Below are 18,190 nucleotides of genomic sequence, written 5' to 3' on the forward strand. Positions count from 1 at the left end.
TGTAGCCAGGACAGTTCTTGAATACACAATCCTCCTGCTTCAGGTTCCAGAGCGCAGGAATCTTATAAATGATTCACACCTGGCTCTAAAGCATCTTTTATAAATTGTACCCATCTATCAGTCTCCACTTTTCTTTCTCCCTCGGCCAACTGTCCCTGATTGGCTGCCTCTTTTGACCTCTCCAATGGGTGAGGGGGAGTTCCTCTCTACTGCCTTTTTACCGGGAGAAACAGTTACTACCCTAATCTGGCAGGGTAATTATGGAGTTGCTGTTGGGCTTAGAGGCCTTTCTTCAGCTGCCAAGTGTCCAGCTCTTCACGGAGGCTTCCTGAAGCAGGAGTCTTTTGAGATTTTTCTGCAGCTTAGCAATCTTGCTATTTTCTTTCTACCCAGTGGAGACTGGTTCTGGGGCCATCTATAAGTCTCGGGTCGCCACACTCCGAGTTTCCACTATCTCTGGGGTACTTGGGGGTGTGAGTACGGTCGGAGGCGTCCGCTCTACCGGAGCATTGTGGGCTGGGTGAGCTCTCGCCCGCTGTTTGGTCCTGGGCTCGGGAGTCACTGGGGGAGCGAGACCCGACTCCGTGCCATGGGCCTGCGAGAGACCCCTCGGGCCGCCCGACTGCAACGGAGGGCACAGCGCGGTCCGCTGGCGGAGCTGCGGAACCCGCGCGCGGGGTAGGGGGAGCCCGGGCCGCCCTGGCCGTCCTGGCGCGGGGCGAGGGCGCCGAGGCCTGGGCAGCCTGCGCGGACAGCGAGCACCCCGAGGCCCGGCCAAGGCTCGCCGCCAGGGAGCGCTGCGGGCTCCCGCTCGCCCGCCCCCCGGTAGGCGGGGCCGCCCTCTCCCCGCAGCCGCCGCCGCAGCCGCCGCCTGGGCCGCCCCGTGTCCCCGGTGGAGCCGCCGCCGCCGCTGCCGCCGCTGCCGCGAGCTCGATGCGGACGGAGCCTGGGCCGGGCCATGGGGATCCTCAGCATCACGGACCAGGTCAGCCCTCCCACCCTTCCCCACTTCCTCTTCCCAGGCCCCGGCACCGCCGCCACGCGAGCCCGGGGATGTGCGGCCTAGGCTGGGCCCGAGCCCGGGGTTCCCGCGGCTCCCGCCGCGCCCCACGCCGTGCTCCACTCCGTGGAGCGGGTGTCCTTGGGGGCCTGGCGACCGGTGGGGGCACGGCGGGAATCCGCTGCAGCCAGGACCCCTGTAGCGGAGCCCCTCCAGCGACGCCCCCCTCCAACCTGTGTGCTCCCCCACCTCCTGGTAACGCCGTGGCTCGGGCCCGCTCCCTGAAAGCTGGTTCTCCCTGCAGCCGCCCCTGGTCCAGGCCATCTTTAGCCGAGATGTGGAGGAAGTGCGTTCCCTCCTCTCGCAGAAGGAGAACATCAATGTACTGGTGAGTTGGGAGCAGGGAGGATGGCGAGCCGGAATCCGGAGGGGTTCGGGACCCCTCCCCACAAGTGGGGCGGCTCCGTTTCTCCTCTGCTCTGATGAAACTGCAGCTCTTTCTACCCAGAAATGGGAGCCTGCTCCGCATTTAAGGTTGGTCAGGCATGGAGCACCGATCATGGGTTCTGGGGATGCCCAGAAAACCCTGTCCCCTTCTCAACCATCGGGGTCTGCAGCGCCCCCACCCCTCCGGGAAGGAGTAGGTTTCTTGGTCGGTAGCCCTGACTCCACCCTCCCAGGATGCTGGCTTTTGAAGCCCGATATTGGGATTTAAGACCCTGCAGAAGAACCTAGAGGAAGGGAAGGGCTTGGAGTTCTCATACTAGAACTGGCGTTCAGGATAATTTCTCTCTACAGCTGCTTCTCTTTTCTGCCTTTCCAGGACCAAGAGAGGCGAACCCCATTGCATGCTGCTGCCTACGTAGGCGATGTCCCCATCCTCCAGTTGCTACTGATGTCAGGTGAAAGTGGGGAGCTGGGAGGTGCGGCATCTAGGGAGGGGAGAAGTCTTTTTAGATCCGAGGATTGATTGCTGGTGCTTGGTACAAGAATGGCTTTCTGTCCGTTCAGGTTCCCCACTCTGATTATTGGTTTCCTTCCCTCCCCCTCCTCAAATCCCAACAAAATAGCAAATTGTGTCCACACAGGTGCTAACGTCAACGCTAAGGACACACTGTGGCTGACCCCTCTTCATCGTGCCGCTGCCTCCCGAAACGAGGTACAGACCCTACCTCATTTCTCCCTTTCAAAAAGGATGGGCTGAGGGCTAGAGAAACTCAGTTCTCTGCCCTACAGACTCTTCTGCCCCACACAGGGAGGAGACCAGAGTTTGGCTTCTCCTTCCTGCCCCTAGAACTGGCTGGGGGGGGGGGGGCTGAGTGCTGCCAGCTGATGTGACGTCAGGGAGAGAGCTTAACACTGGGCTGGCAGACTGCGGGGGCCCTGCTGCCAGGCCTGAGTGACTCATCCCTCCCTGGGGGCCACCTTAAGTCTGATCCCCCTCTGGGCACTGAGATTTCTCTCCTTGTGATGGGGTGGGGAGTAGCAATTCTGTGTCCTTGCCCCTCGAGCAACATTTAAGTTGACTGCCTAAGGGCCCAAACTCATATGGAGTCCTGTACAATGGTGTTATCAACCCTGAAGAGGAAGGGAAGGCCTCTTTGATCTCCCATCACTTCCTTGGCTCCAGCTCCCAGGGGGAGAGAGCTTAAGGCCAGTGGGAATGGTGTGGGACATGTTTAACGGGAACATTGAATTTCGAAGGGGATCCAGTTATGCTTGTTTATTGGGGTTATATGATTTTGGTGTCTGTGGAAGGGCTAAGGGAAAGGATGTTTTTGCCATTAATACAGTGGGAGCCATTTGTTTTTCCTGGAATTAGGCTTGGGGTGTGTGGATTTGCCCAGGGTGGGTGTGAGTGGAGATTTTCGGGGACCTAAGTTGGAGGGTGGTAGATGCTAAGTGGCATGGGGAAGAGATCCCTGTTTTCCTCAGCAAAACAAAGATGTTTAAGCTCCAACAACCTCAGGTCTGGAGAGGCTAGGTGTGTAAAGGAAAGGAAGAGATACCATGCTAGGAAGATGGATGACTAGTCACCATACCAGCCCCTTCCTTCTGTCCTCTTATGTCACTTCCTGCTCCCCTCTGTCTTCTCTTGTCCCTTGCTCCACCACAGAAGGTGCTGGGGCTGCTGTTGGCACACTCAGCGGATGTGAATGCCCGGGACAAGCTGTGGCAGACACCACTGCATGTGGCTGCTGCCAACCGGGCCACCAAGTGTGCAGAGGCTCTGGCACCCCTGTTGAGCAGTCTCAATGTGGCTGACAGGAGCGGGCGCAGCGCTCTACACCATGCAGTACACAGTGGGCATCTTGAGGTGAGGAGCATTGCAGTCTAGACACAGTCTTCTCTCTGTTCCTTCTCACCCATAACTTACGTGCTTCCAGACCCAATGGGCAGGAGTGGCTCAGATAGTTATTTAGATACTGGGGCCCTGCCCCAGAGGAATGATTGTGTTAACCAGAGGGTTTTGTTGGGGGGGGGGGGATGTTTGTTTTTGAGATAGAGTCTCACTATGCATGCTTGTCTGGCCTGGAGCTTGCTATGTAGACAGCCTTGAACTTGAACTCACTGAGATCCCCCTGCCTCTGCTTTCTGAGTGCTCAGGTTAAAGGTACGCTAGCATCCACAGCTTATATTGAGTTTTTATTGATTTATTTTATATTTATTTTAAGCAGTGTGTTACAGGTGCTTGGTAAAGGCTGTGTCACTGAGCTACACTTTGAACCCATAGATTGAAATTCTTTTGTTCTAGTGTTGGCAATGGTAGGCAAGCGATAGACTGTTCACCTGTATACATTTTACCTTAAATAGCCTTGAACTTACTTTGTAGCCCAATTAATCCTGATAGTTGTCCTGCCCAAGTGACACTGTTATAGACTCATAAGATTTTGAGAGTCTGCAAACACCTGAAGAAACCCTTGAATTTCTTTTATCCGGTGGCATCTTGTTGGTGTCTGACCACAGTTCTGGTTCTCCAGATTGTTCTGCTCAAGAACAGAGGTATAGCCGGGCGGTGGTGGCGCACGCCTTTAATCCCAGCGCTTGGGAGGCAGAGGCAGGCGGATTTCTGAGTTCGAGGCCAGCCTGGTCTACAGAGTGAGTTCCAGGACAGCCAGGGCTACATAGAGAAACCCTGTCTCGAAAAAACAAACAAACAAACAAAAGAACAGAGGTATCAGCTGTCACCCTCAATGTTGCAAACACAAAGGGGGAAGATTCTGAGTGCACCTCTCTTTTCAGGAGGTCAGAGGCATCTGTACTTTGGTAGGTTGAGGGCATGAACCTGTTCCGTGTCTTTTATATCCTCATATAGACAGTGAACCTGCTCCTGAATAAGGGAGCCAGCCTGAATGTCTGCGATAAAAAGGAACGGCAGCCGCTGCACTGGGCAGCTTTTCTAGGTGAGAGACACTGTAGGAAAAGGGAGAATTTGATTGTTAGGATCCCCAGGGCAAGTTTCACCCTTTGGGGGTGGAGCCTGGAGCCTTTGGGGGAGGAGCCTAGAGCCTTTGGGGAGGGAGCCTGGGGCCTTTGGGGGTGGAGCTTAGGGCCTTTGGGTTTACCCTCCACCTGCTTGCTTCTCCTTCCTTCCTTTCCTTCTTCCTTCCTTTCCTTTCCTCCCTCCTTCCGTTTCTCATTCCTTCCTTTTTTTCTTCATAGGGCATTTAGAGGTCCTGAAACTGCTGGTGGCACGTGGAGCAGACCTCAGCTGTAAAGATCGAAAGGGCTACGGGCTGCTCCACACAGCTGCAGCCAGTGGCCAGATTGAAGTGGTGAAGCACTTGCTTCGGATGGGGGCCGAGGTCAGAGCAGTATACACTGGGTCTGGGGCTCAGGACAGGCAGTTGGAGGTCAGAGCAGTATACACTGGGTCTGGGGCCTCGGGACAGGAGGCTGAGGTCAGAGCAGTATACACTGGGTCTGGGCCTCAGGACAGGCAGTTGGAGGTCAGAGCAGTATACACTGGGTCTGGGGCCTCGGGACAGGAGGCTGAGGTCAGAGCAGTATACACTGGGTCTGGGGGCTCAGGACAGGGGGTTGGAGGTCAGAGCAGTATACACTGGGTCTGGGGCTCAGGACAGGAGGCAGAGGTCAGAGCAGTATACACTGGGTCTGGGGGCTCAGGACAGGGGGTTGGAGGTCAGAGCAGTATACACTGGGTCTGGGGCTCAGGACAGGAGGCAGAGGTCAGAGCAGTATACACTGGGTCTGGGGCTTAGGACAGGAGGCTGAGGTCAGAGCAGTATACACTGGGTCTGGGGGCTCAGGACAGGAGGCGGAGGTCAGAGCAGTATACACTGGGCCTGGGGGCTTAGGACAGGAGGCTGAGGTCAAAGCAGTATACACTGGGTCTGGGGGCTCAGGACAGGGGATTGGAAGTTAAAGTCTGTTATAGAGGTTGAGAATGCTGGGGCTTTCGGGAAGCTAGAAGGGCATGGTTAAAGGGGCTGAATAAGGCTTACATTATATAATAGTGCAGTTATTGTTTTGGATTAGAAGCCTGAAGGGGCTGAGGCAGTCGGATTTCTAGGCTAGCTGGCTGCTTCTGACTCTGTGCCCTCACTCCTGGAAATGCAGATCGATGAGCCCAATGCTTTTGGAAACACAGCTTTGCACATCGCTTGCTACCTGGGCCAGGATGCTGTGGCTATCGAGCTTGTGAACGCAGGAGCCAATGTGAACCAGCCGAATGACAAGGGCTTCACTCCACTGCATGTGGCGGCTGTCTCTACCAACGGCGCTCTGTGTCTGGAACTGTTAGTTAATAATGGGGCTGACGTCAACTACCAGGTACCTGAGAGGGTGATAATACACACTAGCATATCTAGATAACCTTTCCTGGGGGAATTACCCGTTGGTCTTGTGGGTAATTAGGTCTTATCAGGGATAAGAATGTGGCCAGGGTATCCATATAACATTTCCATCCTCACTGACGTGTTCCTAAAAGGCACTTTACATGTATGTATGTATGTATGTATGTATGTATGTATAGCGTGTACACATACATACATACATGTATGTAAAGATCGCACTTTACATTTAATAACTACCGCCATGTTCCCACAGAGTAAAGAAGGGAAAAGTCCCCTGCACATGGCTGCCATCCATGGGCGTTTCACGCGTTCCCAGATCCTCATCCAGAATGGTAAGGACTTAGACGCGTCGTGCTTTCTTCCTCCCTAGAAACCCCCTTCCTCCCTACCCCTTCTCCAGCTCAGGAAGGCATTTGGAACTCTGCCTTTCTCAGTCTAAGGCTTCTAAATACTGCATGCAGAATGCTTGCATCAGCTCAACATAGAATAGCGCTTGAGTGATCCCTAACTGGTGTGAATGGACTTAGGCCTGTGTGTATCCTTGCCTCAGGTAGCGAGATTGACTGTGCTGACAAGTTTGGAAACACGCCCCTACATGTGGCTGCTCGCTATGGACACGAGCTACTCATCAGCACTCTCATGACCAATGGCGCAGATACTGCCCGGTGAGTCAGGACCTTTGACCCCACACTGTCCACATCAAACACAGAGGTCCAGAGATGCTTGCTAAAGGCACAGCTGGGGCCCCTCTTAACCCTGACTCCTGGGGTGGTGGTGGCCACAGAAACGAGGTCTTTAACTCTGTCCACCTCTTCCCAGGCGCGGTATCCACGACATGTTCCCCCTGCACTTAGCTGTTCTCTTTGGATTCTCTGACTGTTGCCGGAAGCTTCTCTCCTCAGGTACTTGCTGATGGGCTGGGTGATGGGGCGGTGGCGCAGGGATCCTGGATGCAATGTGGCTGGTGTGCCCCTCCAGGTCAGCTGTATAGCATCGTGTCTTCGCTCAGCAACGAGCATGTGCTTTCCGCTGGGTTTGACATCAACACACCGGACAGCCTTGGCCGCACCTGTCTTCATGCTGCTGCTTCAGGAGGGTGCGTCTTCTCCTTTGGCCTTGAGAGCAGAGCAAGGGTGTGGGTCCCCACTGTCTGCCTGGTTCCTTTCCCTTGAACAATGAAAATAGTCACTGTCAGAGTGTCCACTCTGAGCCTCTACCAGGATTGGTGGCCGTGCTTCAAGGCTTTTACACTAACCCCTTGTCTGTCTTTTAGAAATGTTGAGTGTCTTAATTTGCTGTTGAGCAGTGGAGCTGACCTGAGAAGGAGAGACAAATTTGGAAGGTAGGTTAGTATGCTGGGGTGTCAGAGAGAACGCTGTGGGAGGAGGGGCATAAGCAAGGAACATGTTATGTGTACCTATATGCTGCTCATCTGGTGTTCATATCTGTCCCTGACTCTTTGACCTGTCCCTCAACACACTCTCCAGGACCCCACTGCACTATGCAGCTGCTAATGGTAGCTACCAGTGCGCAGTGACACTGGTGACAGCCGGGGCCGGTGTCAATGAGGCCGACTGTAAGGGCTGTTCGCCACTTCACTATGCTGCTGCCTCTGACACCTACCGGAGGTGAGGCTCCTTTCTACCTTGGTGCTTCTCATCCCTCGCACCTCCTTGAGCTGTCCTAACCTCTTCTCCTGTGTTCTGCCAGAGCGGAACCCCACACTGCTTCCAGCCATGATGCTGAAGAGGATGAGCTACTGAAGGAGTCTCGTAGGAAGGAGGCCTTCTTGTGAGTATTGAAGAGGCTGCTGGGATGTGCCTTCCCCACAGAGCCACCCTGACCCTCCCTTTTATCCTTGCTCCCATCCTGAATCTCCACACCACCGCTGCCTCGTCGGTTAGCCTGCAGTGTGGGGAATGTGTAGGGAAGGACAAATATGAGGTGCAGCTCCTCTCAAGGAACAGGGACCTGCCTAGGAGGTTGGGACAGCAACTCGCACGGGCTGCTTTAACTGAGTGCTTATCTTTCATGTTCTAGGTGTTCTAGGTGCTAAGGTGCTGGGCATTGGTCCTGGGATGATCTTGTTTCATTCGGGGCAGGCAGGATGCCACTGAGCCTCCTTTTAGCTGGTACTAAGGAGAAAAGATGAATTAAGCCAGGTGTAGTGGTGCAGCCCTTCATTTTAGCACTCAGGAGGAAGAGTTTGAGGCCTGGTCTACACAGTGAGTTACTGGTCTGCCAGGGTTATACAGTCAGACTCTCTCTCTCTCAAAACAAAACAAAACTACAGATGAATTACCCTGGGGCTTTGCTGGTGGGGATTTCACTGTAGAGTACAATGTTAAACCGTTCCCAACATCAAGACATTACAACCAAACGTCTTCAGGAATATTTGCCTAGAGAGCAAACCACTGATAAGACTGCTATGACTAAAATTGTGCTTCAGTAAACTTTATTAAACAATCTCAAACAGCCAGGTGAATTGCATACCTTCAATCCCAACACTTGAGAGGATCTTTTCTGTGAGTTCTAGGACATCAACTACATAGTGAATTCCTATCTCAAAAAAATGTGAAACACAGCCGGGTGTGGTGGCTCATGTCTTTAATCCCAGTATTCAGGAGGTAGAGGCAGGCGGATTTCTGAGTTTGAGGCCAGCCTGGTCTACAAAGTGAGTTCCAGGACAGCCTGGGCTTTACAGAGAAACTCTGTCTCAAAAAAAACAAACAAAAAAAGTGTGAAACACAAGCTGTGTGTGGTTGGTGGCACACATCTGTAAGCCCAGCCCTTCGGAGGTGGGAATAAGTAACAAAGGATAGGTAGAGACCAGGATTCAAGGACAGCCTTGGTCGTAGAATTTGAGGCCAGCCTGAGTTACCTGAGACACCCCCACCCCTTTTTTTTTTTAAATAAAAGCACCTAGTTGTGTTGATTTCTACCTGTAGCCTCTAGCACTTGAGAATCTGAAGCAGGAGGATTGAATTACAGTACATCTTATGCTATGTGGGTAAGATTCTGTCACAAACAGCAAAAAACTCACCTAAAAATAAAGAAAGAACACCCCCCTCCCATCAGCAGTATATATGGGGCTGGGACAGGAAGCTCTAGGCCTGGACTACACAACAAGAGCGTATCTCAGATACGTCAAGATGAATTAACAATTAATTCTTTTCTTCTTAAAACCAATCATGCCTTCAGATAGCTCAGCAGGGAGGGATGCTTACTTCTGAACCTCATGGCCTGAGTTCCACCCCTGGGACCCAGGCGATGGAAGGAGAGGACTGAGTGCTGAGAGTTGACATACATGCAAGCACACGTGCACACACTCAAGTGAACACACACACGAGCAACCCCGAGTCATCCATTGGGAGAATAGTTAAGAACCAGTATGAGGGCAAGGACTGCACAGACCAAAAGAAAAATCTTCAAAAAGGCTCAACTCTGTGACTTTGGAAAGGTTCTTTATGCCCTCTGCTTCAATTTTCTCAGTGCTACTAGGGATCAAACTACATCTAGCTCTGAGAATAATTATAGTTAAACAGACACATATGAGATGCTTAGCACACAGCATCAGTACCTGGTAAATGCTGGATGTCATGGGATCCTGTGCTATGAGAAGGCATACAAAGAACACTGAGGTGCTGAGAAGAGAACCAGCAGGGCGGGCAGGCGGTCAGGAGGGCCGAGGGGAGGGGAGGGGAGGGGAGCCGCACAGGCTGAGCTTGCAGCCATGTGGGAAGGAGCAGGCCTGCTAGGCAAGGCTTGCTGGGCTTGGAGGCAGGAGTGAGCATATCCACCTACCAGCAAGGCTGGGAACTACCAGGGTCCAGAGGATGGCGTTGGGGATGGTGGCCCAGGTGTGGCCAGAGCTAGGGTTGGAGAATAGAATTTAGATATCCTACAGAGAGTGAGTGGAAGGTGGCCTGCGGGCCTCCCTTGTCCCTTGTCCCTCCCAGAGCTGCACCTTCCCTGGGCTGGGCCTATCCCAGCCTCACAGTCTATCCCTGACTCCCCAGCTGTCTGGAGTTCTTATTGGATAATGGTGCAGACCCTTCCCTGCGGGACAGGCAGGGCTACACAGCCGTGCACTATGCAGCCGCCTACGGCAACAGACAGAACCTCGAACTGGTATGTATGAGGGACTTGGCCTGGGGGTTATGGAGCAAGGATAGGGCTGGAGGTGGGATCACAACCTTCAGGTTTGTGATCACTAAGTCGGGCGGGTACAGTCGAATTGGGTGATTAAGGGATTACTGTGAGTGTGGCAGGGGCCCATGTCTTAGAAGTTCCGGGACCTCAACATGTACTTTCCTGTTCATTGCAGCTCTTAGAAATGTCCTTTAACTGCCTAGAGGATGTGGAGAGTACAGTTCCAGTCAGCCCTTTGCACTTAGCTGTGAGTTTAGCATCTTTTCCTCTTCCTTTTTGTTCTGACTTGACACTTGCCAGGCATGCTGGCACTGTGACCCTGTCTTTGCATCTGCTCTTTTAAGAGAATAGTTTTCGTGTGTTTTGTTTTGTTTTGTTTTGTTTTGTTTTAGCATGACTGTGTGTACTGTAATGATGTATATGGGGTCAGGTGAGCACCATGTGTTGTGTGAAGATCTGAGGACAACTTGATGGAGCTGATCCCTTCTGCCTTCATGTGGGTTCCAGGGATGGAGCCCTCAGGCCATCTGACTGGCAGAGCAAGCTCCTTACCCACTGAGCCATCTTGCCAGCCCTGTTTCTACATTCTTCTTGGGATGTGACAGGGAGGTTGTCTGGAAGGAGCCCAAGGACAACCTGTGGGACCTGGAACTTTCCCTTGGGTCCCAACAGCAGAGTAGGAAGAGGAATGTCCTTAGCTGTGTATGTTTCTTGGTTGCCTGCAGGCCTACAACGGTCACTGTGAAGCCCTGAAGACACTGGCTGAGACGCTGGTGAACCTGGATGTAAGGGACCACAAGGGCCGGACCGCGCTCTTTCTGGCCACTGAGCGAGGCTCCACTGAGTGTGTGGAGGTACTGACGGCCCATGGTGCCTCTGCCCTCATCAAGGAGCGAAAACGCAAGTGGACACCCTTACATGCTGCTGGTTAGTGGTCCCTCTAAACCATGCCGAATCCCCGAGCAGTTAAGCTGGGAGTGGACTAGGGCAAGGGGGATAGAAGCTTCAAGCCTGATTAACAGCTTCCTATCTGCAGCCCTAGGCTTTCTCAGAACTCCAACCCTTGAGCAGATTTAACCTCCTCCTGCCTCCTGCCCTCCTGGCACTGTCCCGACTGAGGTTTCCTTTTCTTTCAGCTGCCTCTGGCCACACCGATTCCCTGCACTTGCTGATTGACAGTGGGGAGCGAGCTGACATCACAGATGTCATGGATGCCTATGGACAGTGAGTGTGGGCCAAGAAGGCAATGTGTTTTTCCCCTCTTCCAGACCCTCATCCTTTCATTACTCAGTCCTTGCCAAACAGCTGAGAAGTGAGGAACCCCCTCAACCCTTTGTCCTGTTTGCTCTGTAGAACCCCACTGATGCTGGCCATTATGAATGGCCATGTGGACTGTGTACATCTGCTGCTAGAGAAGGGATCCACGGCTGATGCTGCTGACCTCCGGGGCCGCACTGCCCTCCACCGTGGGGTGAGTCGGCTGCTGGGAATGGGGTGGCTCACAGGCAGGTCTTGGGTAGAAGCATAGGGCCCACCAGTGGCAGGCCATCAAGATGTCTAGTGAGTAGAGTAGGATTTTATCTCGGTCTTACTGGGCCTGCACCTGCTCTGGAATCAATATCTCCTGTCCCTTCCTGATGACTCTCGTTTTTTCCTCTCACTCAGTTCATCCCTTTGAGAATGTGCTTTCTACCTACATACATGTTCTGTTGCTACTATCCTGAAAGGACTGGTCTCTTAGTCTCTTTTTCTTTTTTTTCTTCCTTCCTTCTTTCCTTTCCTCCTTTCCTTTCTTCCTTCCTTCACCGCCCCCTTTTATAGATAGGATCTCACTACAGAGTCCTGGCAGACTCTGAACTAAGTCGGTAGGTCAAGATGGCTTTAAACTCACATAGGTTCCAAGTGCTGGGGTTAAAGGTGTGCTATCCCACTGTTCCCAGCAGATCTTTTATTTTAGGGGGTCTCACTACATCTCCCAGGCTAGTCCTCCACCCAGGCTCAGGCGATCCTCCAGCCTCAGCCTCCTGAGTAGCCGAGACCACTGGTGTGCCTGGCTTCCAATCACAGGACCGACCCTTTGATGACTTGTTTCTTGCTCTCTGGTCTTTTGTTCCAAGAACCTCAGGATTGGCTGTGGCTATTCAGACTGTCAGGAGTATAGCTGCTGGCCCCCAACACCAGAATATTGTAGAGATAAGGATGGATTCCTGGAAGTAATTCTTGCTCCGAGGCTAGCCCCCAGCAGCTAGAAAAGCACTGGAAAAGGAGTGGCTTCTTACCACTTTCACCTCTGTGTGCCCTGCAGGCAGTGACTGGCTGTGAGGACTGCCTGGCTGCCCTGCTGGACCACGATGCATTTGTACTGTGCCGAGACTTTAAGGGCCGCACACCCATTCACCTGGCCTCAGCCTGTGGCCACACTGCAGTGCTGCGGACTCTGCTGCAGGCTGCCCTTTCCACAGACCCCCTAGATGCTGGTGTCGATTACAGCGGATACTCGCCCATGCACTGGGCCTCCTACACTGGTACTAGTGGGGCCTTTGATAGGCATAGGGACGTGTGCTGTAGAAGGGGATCTGGAAGTGGATTGGAGGGCCAAAGACAGGTCAGAGCAGATGGAGGTTCGTGGTATTTCTCACCCTCACCAACTTCCTTCCTCGTGCCCAGGACATGAAGATTGTCTGGAGTTGTTACTTGAACACAGCCCGTTCTCATACTTGGAGGGAAACCCCTTCACTCCTTTGCACTGTGCAGTGTAAGCATCTGAATCACACACTCGCGGGTGCTGGCCTGGGCTGAGGGTGGGGAGTCCCTCTGGTTTCCTCCCTCTGATGACCCCCTCCCCCACTCCAGAATTAATAACCAGGACAGCACCACAGAGATGCTGCTGGGGGCTCTGGGTGCCAAGATTGTGAACAGCCGAGACGCCAAAGGACGGTGAGTGCCAAGCCCTCTGCCTCTGGCTTCTGCCCACGCAGAAGAGCAGCCCTGTTTCATTCTACTCTGGCCCCCAGGACTCCCCTTCACGCCGCTGCCTTCGCGGACAACGTCTCTGGGCTCCGGATGCTGTTGCAGCACCAAGCCGAAGTGAATGCCACCGACCACACTGGCCGCACTGCGCTCATGACGGCCGCTGAGAGTGGACAGACTGCTGCTGTGGGTGCGTAGAGTCCGCCACAGCAGGAAGGTGGGGAGGCATGGCTGCCGCTCTGCAGGGAGACTTCAGTCTCTGTTGTCTCCTTTGTAGAATTTCTGCTGTACCGAGGGAAGGCAGACCTGACTGTGCTGGATGAGAACAAGAACACTGCCCTTCACTTGGCTTGTAGCAAGGTACTGCACAGAGCAGGGAGTGCCGGTGGATGCCAGGACTCAGTACAGTGCGGGACTCCTGGTGCAGGATAGACTGTGATAGAAACCAGGGCTAACTAGGCGACCTGACTGGTGAAGCATGTCTCTGCTCACCTCCCTCCCAGTTCCTACCCTGTTGCCTGTTAGGCTTCTGTTCCAAGTACCTCCTTTCTGTTCCTCTTCCTCAGGGCCATGAGAAATGTGCCCTCATGATCCTGGCAGAAACCCAAGACCTTGGCCTTATCAATGCTACCAACAGTGCACTGCAGATGTGAGTGCCCGGGGAAGGGGGCTCCTGGCTGGGGGAGGCAGGTGGGTGAAGAAAGCAACCCGCCTTCCAGGTGCTCGCTAGAGCTCACAGTATTTGTTCAGTGTCCCTGTCACCCACCTTGGGTTGACAGGACAGCCTGGCACCCTACTCAGTGTACCTTCTTTGCTTTTCTCTTCTAAGGCCTCTCCACATTGCTGCCCGCAACGGTCTGGCTTCTGTGGTGCAGGCCCTGCTGAGTCGTGGGGCCACAGTGCTGGCTGTGGATGAAGAAGGTGGGTGGGGTCAGGGACTTTCTTCAGGAGGTTAACCTTGTTACACGTGAAATTTTCTTCCCAGGGGAAATGGTGAGAGCAGGGACACATCACCAGTGTTCTGGGTCTCACAGGGGCGTCTGATGGAGCTAGGTGGATCTGGTAGGGTCAGGAAGACTTCCCACATACCCCAGTGTGCTGCCCTTTACCCTGGGTCCCACTGGGTCCTTGCCGCCTGGTTTTCTGGCTACAGTGGGTGGGTGCCTCCCTTGGCTCCCCTCCACAGCCTAGAGCTCAGGGCCTGGAAGGGTGGGTGGAGACTGGACTCCAGGACCCTGAGCCTCAGTTCTCCTCCTTGGTCCCACAGGTCACACCCCAGCACTGGCCTGCGCTCCTAACAAAGATGTGGCAGACTGCCTGGCCTTGATCCTTTCCACCATGAAGCCTTTCCCACCCAAGGACGCCGTCAGTCCTTTCAGCTTCAGCCTGCTCAAGAACTGCGGCATCGCAGCTGCCAAGACGGTGGGTGGCTGTGGCGCCCTGCCTCACGGGGCCTCTTGTCCCTACAGCCAGGAGCGGCACGGCGCCATTGGGTTAGATGGCTGCTACTCAGAGTAGCCCCCTCAATGTCCCTCTCCCTGCCGGTGGCTTGATATCTTATTCTATTTATTTAGAAAAAAAGTCTAAACATTTAGGGCACTTTAAAGGAGAACACGACTGGGTGGTGGGGCAGAGGGGAGGATGCACTGGGGAGCAGCTGTTTACCCTTTGCCACACCATCCTGGCCTGGCAGAGGTCTGGGACCTACAGGGAGCACCCTAGGCTCTTGGTACCCCCAGGGCAATCCCTTCTGCCAAGTGTCCCAAAATGATTGCTAAATGCCTGGCTCCCCCCTTTGACTCCATCTCTGTTTCCCCTGTTTGCTGCCAGCTCCCCCAACTTTTCCTTCCGACTCTCCTCTGTGCCCCCACTCCCCTCTCCTCTGCTGCCAGGCAGACCCCTCCTCTTCCTCCATACCCATCACTGCCTCCCTGCTTGGCCCTCCATCCCTGCAGCAGTGAGAAGCCTTAATTTCTGGTACTGTGTGAGCACTCTGGGGGTGTCCCCCCTTCCCCTTCAGGGGCAGCTAGAGGATGAGGGGGAGGGTATTTAGCACTGGGGCCTAGAGCTTCCCCCCCATATCCTATCACCCCTAAAATTCAAATGCAAACACTTGAAGCAGCAACTACTGAACCCGGCCCAGAACTTGCGCTCTCCCCTGGCTCCTCATGTGCAAACCAAGGGCTGCTTCTGCCCCCACAGCCTGCTCCTGTTTCCCACTTCTGGCCTGGCCCCCTCACCACGCACTTTAACCTTGCTTCTTTCTTTTAACTTCTTTTGGGAGAGGGGAGCCTGTGGCCATTCCTTCCTTGGCTCTCTTCTCCTTGAACTTTTGAGGCTTGTCATGAATTTTTAAGTAAGCATTTTATTCTTTAGGGGAAGAAACAAATTAATATCCTGCCCATTTCAAAACTACAGCCCTAGTATATGTCCTGTGTTTCAGGCATGTGTTTGCATGTGATTGGAGGTAGGGACCATGTTCTTCCTCCTGTGTTCCCCAACCCCAGAGTTTTCCATGCCCTGTGTCTGTCTCTACCTTCTGTCATGTCTGAGAGTACCCACTGCCCCAGTCACTCCTGATATGAAGCCAAAGATGGTAGGAAGGGCAGGGGCAGTGTGGGGACCTCCTGTTAGGGAAGCAGGCTTTCCTCCGTGGGAGGGGGATCACTGGTCAAGGGAGCGACAGACTGACACTGTGGCTCAGTTCAGTCCCCTGCCCTCCCAGCATGGAGAGATGGTTGAGTAGACTCTGCACTGATAAGGTTCTGGAATGTACCCGAGAAGCCAAACTGGGCTGGAATGGGGAGGGCAGTGTTCTCTTCAAATGTAGCATTGCATCTGGCCCTGGTCCCTTCAGATGCCCTGTCCATCTCCTTGGTGAGCCTCTGCACGGTTGGACCCAATCCCGTAACCCAGTGTCCCTTCCTCACACGCAATACCTCAGCCAGGGGCCAAGACACAGAACTTGAATAGAGGTCCTGCCCCTCCACCCCACAGTGCATCCTTGCCCAGTTTGGCTGCCATCAGTATTGCCCCTTGAGAACTGAGAACTGGATGGGCTTCGTTTACACAGTACAGGGGTCTCCCCTGGAGACCCTTCCACCTCCTTCCCACCCACGCTTGCGTCACCCTCATTTTTACCCATTTTTCAGTTGTGTCCCTTGAATGTCTTGCCACCCTTGCCAGGGGTGAGCTGAGGGGAGAGGGGCCGTCCCAGGGAGCCCTTCCTCCCGACAGATACCCTGCACCATACCTCATGCTGGTCCCAGAAGCCCGGGGTGTTTGTCCGAATCTTTCCTTTTCATGGTCCCTGTTATCTTTGTGTCTTGCTGCCCCCAACCCTCAGATCCTAAACCATTTCAAGGCTTCCAAATGACCATTATTGGTGAGAAGGATTGTGCAGCTTTTAGTTTTTAATTTTTGTTTTTAAAGCCAAAGGGCCTTGCAATGCCCCTCTTGCCTACACCCCTTCATAACCTCTCCTTCCCTATACGACAATCAATGTGACCTCTCTTAAGGGCTGCCGCCCCCACCCCCACCCTGCTGGTTCTGCAAAGCTTGTCCCCTAACTTCAATTCTCTCTCCTAAAATCTTCCCATTTCACCCCCTCCCCTCTCATCTTGGTGCTGGGAATGAGGTGGTGGGGGCTGGGGAGCAGGGAAGCTTTCCCCAGGATGACTGGGGCATCGGTCGTGTTCTCCTTTATCAATGCTTGGTGATGACAGAGGAGAGTCTGAGGATTTGTCGGGAGCCCCGTTTTGTTTTGCTAGATGAGATTTCAGGTGGCTGTCTGTTCCCTGCTGTCCTGGGCACACTGTCAGCAATGCTGGGAAGATGGCAGGGGGTCCTCTGTCCCTCCTCATGTGGCTGTGAGGAGGCCTGGAGGACAAGCAGCCTCCTCTCCTTATGCCAAAGGAAACCCCGCACCCCACCCCACCCCACCCGGGCTTCCCAGCCCCTAGTGTTTTTGAAGCATTTTGACCATTCTCATGGCCACTGCATATTTATTTTAATGTTAAGATTTTTTTTTTTTTAAAAAAAAACCTCTCTGACTTAAACGGGTGTGGAGAAGTAAAACAGGCAGAATGCCCCCCAATCTTAGGGGTTGAGTGGGGAGGGAACATCTCCTTCCCTCTCCCTCTCCTCCCCCTCCCCTCTCCCCACCGCAGCTCTAAAGCACTTGCTTCAAGTAATAAGCACTTTTGTGAAAAGGCCTATTTACATGAGGACCCTGGGGACAGCCCCAGGTCCCAGCAAAGGAGACAGAGCGAGGGCTACATAGGAGACAGGGAAACAGACATGGGAATCAGAGGGTGACACGAAAAGAGCCAGTTTTTAGTTTCTGATTTTGGGGGGATGTTTCTGATTGGGCGGTGGCTTTGCTAGGTTTGTGTACTTCAGAAAAACAAATGGCACAAACTGTGGGTCCCAGAATGGACCAACAGACCCGAGTCACTGCCACTGTCCAACTGAGACTCTGAGATTGACGGGCTACCTCCCCCACCCGTGGCCCCCTGAGCCATAGGACTGCTGAAAACCACTGAATGTACAGCCCAGGTTGGGGTGGGGAGTTGCCCCTGGGGGAGGGGGCTTCTCCTTTTGTTTGGTGCTGTGGGGGGTGGGAAACATGAGACTGAGGGACAGCCACCCCACGTAGACATGTGTTCCTTGGGGTGGAGGGGCTGAGGAGGGCCGCCTCCCTCTCTAACCCCAGCCATGGCCCCTCCTCCTTCCTCACCCCTATCCGTTCTGACTGTAAGTCCAGCTCACCTTTGCCTTCAATATGTAACCAAAGGAAAACTCAACACTGTCTCCACCGCTGTCTGCCCACCCAAGCACCTTCTTCCTCCCTGGATTGGAAGGGGAGAAGAGGCTGGGGGTGGGGATGGTGGGGCCTGAGTGAATGGTTCTACAACTGTACCCCCAAAACCCTCTCTGTGGTCTTGGAAGGGGTCCCGAGAGGCGGGGTGAGGCCAGGCCGCTGGGCTGGAGTGCGCACACTGTGTATGTTATGCACACGAGTGTTTCTTTGTCAATGACTCCAGTACCTGCTCCAGTGGGAGGCCCCTTCCTCCTTCCCTCTCAGCCGTTTCTCACCCTCTCCCCACACCCAATGTTCATTCCCTGCCTCCCCTTCCCACCGCAAAGGAAAATAGCCTTACAGACCCTAGCCCAGAAACCCTACTCCAGGGGCGAGCCAGTGTGGCCCCATCCTGCCCGCCAAGTTTGAGCCCTGTCTTTTGGGGAAGGC

At 53.9% G+C, this 18,190-nt stretch overlaps 1 protein-coding gene and 2 non-coding genes across 3 annotated transcripts; all 3 read left to right on the plus strand.

Annotated features, from left to right (window-relative positions):
• Positions 1 to 859: 859 nt before the first annotated feature.
• Ankrd52 (ankyrin repeat domain 52) lies at positions 860 to 17,742 on the plus strand. The gene is made up of 28 exons (NM_172790.2): positions 860 to 985; positions 1,305 to 1,388; positions 1,824 to 1,902; positions 2,089 to 2,159; positions 3,117 to 3,317; positions 4,317 to 4,404; positions 4,664 to 4,806; positions 5,582 to 5,794; positions 6,071 to 6,149; positions 6,368 to 6,482; positions 6,637 to 6,719; positions 6,796 to 6,913; positions 7,091 to 7,159; positions 7,305 to 7,445; positions 7,528 to 7,608; positions 9,837 to 9,948; positions 10,145 to 10,216; positions 10,695 to 10,896; positions 11,106 to 11,193; positions 11,323 to 11,440; positions 12,275 to 12,494; positions 12,637 to 12,724; positions 12,823 to 12,906; positions 12,984 to 13,129; positions 13,217 to 13,299; positions 13,506 to 13,588; positions 13,769 to 13,860; positions 14,207 to 17,742. The coding sequence occupies exons 1-28, from the start codon at positions 959 to 961 to the stop codon at positions 14,455 to 14,457; spliced, it is 3,231 nt and encodes a 1,076-aa protein (NP_766378.1). The 5' UTR covers positions 860 to 958; the 3' UTR covers positions 14,458 to 17,742.
• Positions 6,574 to 6,642, plus strand: Mir6914 (microRNA 6914). Its single transcript, NR_105879.1, has one exon. It is a non-coding gene; the product is annotated as a microRNA 6914 (primary transcript).
• Positions 12,568 to 12,636, plus strand: Mir6915 (microRNA 6915). The gene has a single exon (NR_105880.1). It is a non-coding gene; the product is annotated as a microRNA 6915 (primary transcript).
• Positions 17,743 to 18,190: the final 448 nt, after the last annotated feature.

Source organism: Mus musculus, chromosome 10, assembly GCF_000001635.26.
Source record: "Mus musculus strain C57BL/6J chromosome 10, GRCm38.p6 C57BL/6J".
Taxonomy (NCBI): Eukaryota; Metazoa; Chordata; class Mammalia; order Rodentia; family Muridae; genus Mus; species Mus musculus.